Genomic DNA, 6,002 nt, shown 5'->3' on the forward strand with positions numbered 1-6,002 from the left:
GTTCAGTACAGTTTATTGGTCTTTTATTTTGTTTTTAATTTAACTTATAGCAAAGAGTGCCAAAATTATAGTAAAAAATTGAATAATGTCTTTTGTTTCGTTTACATTTGTAGTAATGTTGTTCATAGTATATTATTTTTTTTTCACACACTAATCAGGTTTTCTATTGAAAAATTTTGATTATCAAGATGTGACACTTAACAATAATATTTCATTTTCATACAAGACAATATTTTATCATGGATTTATTCATACTGACTTTTTATTGTTATTTAATAACACTAGAAAAGAGATAACGTTATCAATGTTGATTAAAAATTAACAAAGTTTATTTATCAAACTTTATTTAGTTCATTTCACATTTTGGCCTTTGGAAGAATATAATTGACATCTATTGATTTAACAGTCAATAATATTTGTTAAGTATTCACAATTATTTAAGGAATGTACATTTTAATAAGAAAATACATAATTCATAATTATTGATTGCAAAATGTTTACAACCAAATAATTTGGTGAAACTTTAAGGCAATAGTGTAAACAACGAATGTTTTTAAAATACTTTGATTTCATTAACTTAGATAGAAATTCTGTAATTATTTCTAAACTTCAACTATCTTTTAAATAACTGTGCATTTTATTTTGATAACATCGGTAATGTCTTTTATGAGTTTTTCTTCAATTAGATACTATTATCTGAATGTACCTATTGCTGACAGAGTTCTTATATTCATAGAACTTCTTTTTTAGCAAATATTGCAATTATTAAATTTAATGTTAATTGATAAATAATTTTGGAAAAAACATAAAAATATTTTATGATCCTTTTTTTGTGTTCATAGATCCATTATCAGTTAGCGATACTCTTATTTATGTATTGCCAATCCATAAATCTTATTATTTTATAAATAATAATTTGTCAACCAATTCACAGATTTTTACAAAATAATATAAAAATGATTACTTTAATATTTTCATAAAAAAAAAAAAAAACATTTCAATCATTTACATATGTCGAGTATTTCCAAAATTAATACCACTCTGGGTAGCACCTTTGTTACTGCCATATTGCAGACTAATTACCTGTTGTCCAGCATTTAATACTTCCTGGGTAAATTGACGGATATTTTTGTCGGCTTCTTTGGGACCAATACTTGGCTTTCCGTAATTTCCAGCCTATTAAACAAATATTAAAGTTATTAATTTTATTTCAATTTTTATAATTACTTCAATTAATTAATTGAGTTTTGATAATACTTTTCTTCCGAGTGACTGTAGACAAATGACGACAGAGTTGAGGTTTTGTCGTTCCCAGAGATCAACAGTTTGGAAGGTTTCTTGGGGTGGTACTCCAAGTGCTTTAGCTGCTTCTAGGAAAGCATTGATATTTTCCATGCATTTAAATGCCATGGTAGATTCATTAAATTTTTTCACTGATCCTACTTTGAGTTCATTTACCAGTCTAAGAATTAAACAAAAAACAAAATATATTAAACTAAATGAAATGGGAGCTTTTATTATAAGAGGATTACAAGCTACTGATAGTTTAATTTATTAGAATATTAATAAAATATACCTGCAAAGAAGTACTCCATTCTTCAATGTTTCATAAAAATTATCCATATCTCCACTTGTATTTATATCTGCTCCAGTAATTGTTTTTACCCATTGTAGAGACTCTTGAGCTAGTTCTTCACTATATTTGCTATTAATCTGAAAAATAATAAAATAACACTCGATTATTTTTTATTACAAAACAATACTAATTACTATACATAAATTATTCTTGTGTATCAAAAATATTCACACACGATCGGCGAAGCTAACTGTTGGAAAACTTGTGAAACTAACAGTTCATACCGATTTGATGCTTAATAATATAACTTTATTAATTATGCTAGATACATGTTAAGTGCTACATCCGGTATGATATACTTCAATATTTACATCAGTCAGCTGCGTTACCCTATTTTTAATTCTTCGTTACTGTTATTTTGTTTGCAACATAAGAGAAACAATATCATTTTGACGTCCACTTAATGCAGCTTATTAAAATAATCTTCATATAAAAAATAAATTCTTATAATAAATTTAAAAATATTCATGAATCAATAGCAGTCATGCTCATATTTAGATTATATTAAGATTTTTTACAGTTAAAATTATACTCTCTAAGATGAATCAACTTTCTCACTTCTCCAAACTATTCTTACATATACTGGCATTTACTTTCACTGAAATTTGTTATTGGAATGCAGGAAGTACATCCTTTACAACATTATAGATATACCAAGAACATATCGTATGATAGAAATGACGTTTTTAATGACTTTTCTATAAACCTCAAACATTTTTTTGTGCTTATTTATATCATTACTCACATATTTAATAGCATTTCTTGAATACATTTATTCATGCAGAACGTTTGAACAGGCTCTATATCAAATAATTTGCAGAATTTCTTTTATCAACTTGTAGCGCCAGCATTTAATTATTATGAGTCATCAAAGGCATATGATTTATATTCAAATATTTCACTTTATTCAATAGCCACATTATTCCCAAAATAATGCAAGTTATTTTATAAATAAAACAAGTTTTTCATGTAAGTTAGACCTAGAAGCAAAGTTAGAATCAATGTTAACATTCTAGATTTGTTTTACAAACTATCAAGTTATTTTGTGATGATCAAATTGATCACAACTTAGTTTGTCATTTACTAACAAAACTATTGGCCTACTTCGTAAGGTTAAGATGTTGCGCAAGAATCTTACAAGTCAAGGATACAAATATATGTATGTTGAATACTATTCTGAGACTTGAAACTTGTACTTAAATACTGTAGTTGGAATGTGATTCGCGATCAAGGTTTACGTTCGTTTATCCTTATAAGGTTGGTAGGACCATGACAACACTTTTGTCTCTTTTTAAACAGCAAAACTGGAATAGCCACATCCTGAATGCATTTGTACTGTGCACGTTGTTGATTTATTCGACTGAATGAAATTCCTAAGTCTTCCCTTTAGCGTCACACGCGCCAACCATAAATATGTAGACAAAAAATTTCTAACGCTTTTTTATCACCACCACAAGCCATTTATTAAAGTAAAATAAGTTAATTATATAGCCTAATAATAAAACCGATCGCAGTTTTAATGATTTGGAGTATAAATTAATCATTAGTGATGAACAAAAAATTTAATTGACACCATATTTTTTTATCATGCATTTAAGGGTTAATGATAGTTAATTATTTTAGAACTAACCTAAAATTAGATTGTTTAAAACTGGATAAAGAAATATTTCAATACCATTAACATCATAAATAACAGTTTATTTAACAGATCAAAGTCATAAAAAAATCATTGAAGTATCAAATGATATTTCTATATTAGGATCAAGTAATGTAGCAATTTTAGTGATAGATAAGAAATGAATATTAATATATAAAAAATTATTATATATGGTCGAATTGGATTATATATTATTATCATTAATTCAACAAGGTGAAACAAATAATACCATATGGAAATGTATTTCTTTTTTTTATCTCATTGCTCATTACTATGTTCTTATTAGTCACATTTGATATACATTAGGTCTAATCAATCCATTCAAATGGAATATATTTGATAAATGGTTGATTCAATTATAATGCATTGTAAATAAGCAGATACAAGAAGTAAGAATATTTAATAATTGAAACTGTGTTATGAAAAAAATATTCTTTATTATTATTATTAGTGTCTACTAATTGAAATGATTCATAATTTATAATATATATATATATATATAATGAGGATATTTGCTTTGACTTTGATCAATTATGGAGACATATTTAAAATTTTTTCATCACCAATGAAGATATCATTTTTGCTGGTGTAGGTTATTTTTTTTTTATTTTTCTAACATAAATGGAAGAAAAAAACAAACTCAAGAAATTAAACCACATAGTGTACTTTCTATTTGTGATAAGCTTATCGAACAACGATTCCGGCCATTTGCGGTGTCTGTTACCAACGGTTTTCTGGCCTTCATCTTCAGTGTCATCTAAACTTGAGTCCTATAAGGCATTTTTTTTAAGGTACACAATCTTTTAAAATTTTCCATTGCTTTTTAAATGTTTATAAATACTACTTTTTTATTAAAAAACATTTTTTTCTAATAATAAAATGAATGCTCATATAATAATAATTATTCTAAGGTTGATTATTATTTTTACATGACTTTGTCAGGGACATGCAAGAGCATCATTAGAAAAATAAATGATAAAAAAATGCTTTGTTGAATATTGTTAAATACTTTTTTTATTGGAAATATTTGAGGAATATAGTGTTATATTTTTTGAATAAAAAACGAATATTTTGAATTAATTCTGATAAATTGTATTACAATAATTGATTTCAGGTGGAATAAAATACGAGATTTACAGTCTTATTTGATTAAGATGTTACTCAGAAGTTGTGTGAAGTCACGTCTATAATAACCGATGATGAAATATTTATGTCAACGCGTAAAAATTGTGTGATCTATCAAAAAAAGAACACACAAGTAAATATAAAATTATCAATTATTGTTAATCAATTGCAACTGTTATTGCGCATTATATGATTGATCAATAAATCATTTTAAGCCATTCATCAAATAGAAGGTATCTATTGAAAAAAATTTATTCACTAGTTAATAAAAATATTAAAAACACTTATGATACTTCACAAGATTAAGAATATTTTTTTTTTGTTTCAAAAGTCGAATTAAGGATACTTTAATTATCTTTTTAAATAAGCAGATGGTATTTATAATATATCTTTATCCAGTTTACAGATATAATTTTATTTGAATTAAAATAACAATAAGTCTTATCAATGCGAATAAAAATATTAGTGATATATTTTTAATATTTTATCATATCTTAAAGTTTTCTTATCTCACATTCTTTCATATTCAAGATTTTTTTTTATCATTCAACTTGTAATTGAATATGTATATTCAATAAAAAAAAATTTGTAATTTAAGTACAGAAGATCACAGAACAGGTTATAATTTGCAGACTTACAAAGGGTAAGGAAAACTTAACCGGGCTTTAGTAGGTCAGGGCAAATCAGTAGTGCAGAAGGTCCTGGATTATTTGTATAAAATATTATGTTAGTACATAGAATAATCCCAAAGGAAAAATATTTATTGTATTCCTAAAAGTAGGATAATAGTTATTGAATATAAAAGAGAAGCCAAGAATAAGGTAGAAGCACGTTTCTAGAAATTCTTTACCCACCTTTCTTTGTGCCTCAGCGGCGAATCCTGATTTGGCTGCTCTGTTGGATGCCATTGTGATATCGTTATGTATTAATTCAACTACTTAGTACCAATTTTGCGGTAATAATTAAATAATTATGTTTACAAACATGTAATAGTCACTAGCACGTGAAAAAATTGTTCTCCACACTTCGGCAGCCACGGTTCAACTGAATACTGGAGCGCCGAGAGTCACTGACAAGCGGGTAAATTCCCCGCCCAACAACTTGACGACGTAAGAGCTTGGTATTGAATTTTCGTGAGTAAGGCATGTGGCCTCCGTTCTCCAGTTGATCCTGTAGATGATGTCATTCGCCAGAAATTGTAACCTTGAGCCGATGGTACTGTCAGATATATGTGAGTGAGATTTGTATTTACTCAGGGATGCATGAATTGCAATCTTTCTAACGGATTCTACAGTTTTCCGTCAGTAATAATATCGGTTTAATAATTATTAATTAGGTTACTTACCCGATTTTGGTTCAATTTAATTATAGTTTATGATATGATTCATATCATCTTACAAAATATATACGAAACTTATATACCATTAATGGTCAATGGCCTTCGAACTGTTTTTTAAACATTATTCATGACTAATCAGTTGATAATTCTATTAATATGTTATTTTAAAATTATTTTCAAACATTTTTCAATTTTTATCTCCAATCGTTGATTATATAAAAAGAATATTCTTATCCATCTTCGAG

At 26.7% G+C, this 6,002-nt stretch overlaps 1 protein-coding gene across 2 annotated transcripts; it reads right to left on the minus strand.

Annotated features, from left to right (window-relative positions):
- Positions 1-84: 84 nt before the first annotated feature.
- Chd64 (calponin 3) lies at positions 85-5,484 on the minus strand. Of its 2 annotated transcripts, none has more exons than XM_035095614.1 (4): positions 5,273-5,484; positions 1,577-1,713; positions 1,258-1,462; positions 85-1,176 (listed from the first exon to the last, which is right to left on the minus strand). In XM_035095614.1, exons 1-4 carry the CDS (start codon positions 5,324-5,326, stop codon positions 1,006-1,008), a joined length of 567 nt encoding a protein of 188 aa, XP_034951505.1. In that variant the 5' UTR covers positions 5,327-5,484; the 3' UTR covers positions 85-1,005. The 2 variants fall into 2 exon arrangements, with proteins under 2 accessions (XP_034951505.1, XP_034951515.1); XM_035095624.1 differs by lacking the exon at positions 5,273-5,484 and adding an exon at positions 2,382-2,587.
- Positions 5,485-6,002: the final 518 nt, after the last annotated feature.

The sequence above is a fragment of the Chelonus insularis genome, unplaced genomic scaffold (genome assembly GCF_013357705.1).
Source record: "Chelonus insularis isolate UGA/USDA-ARS -01 unplaced genomic scaffold, ASM1335770v1 contig_116_pilon, whole genome shotgun sequence".
Lineage (NCBI taxonomy): Eukaryota > Metazoa > Arthropoda > Insecta > Hymenoptera > Braconidae > Chelonus > Chelonus insularis.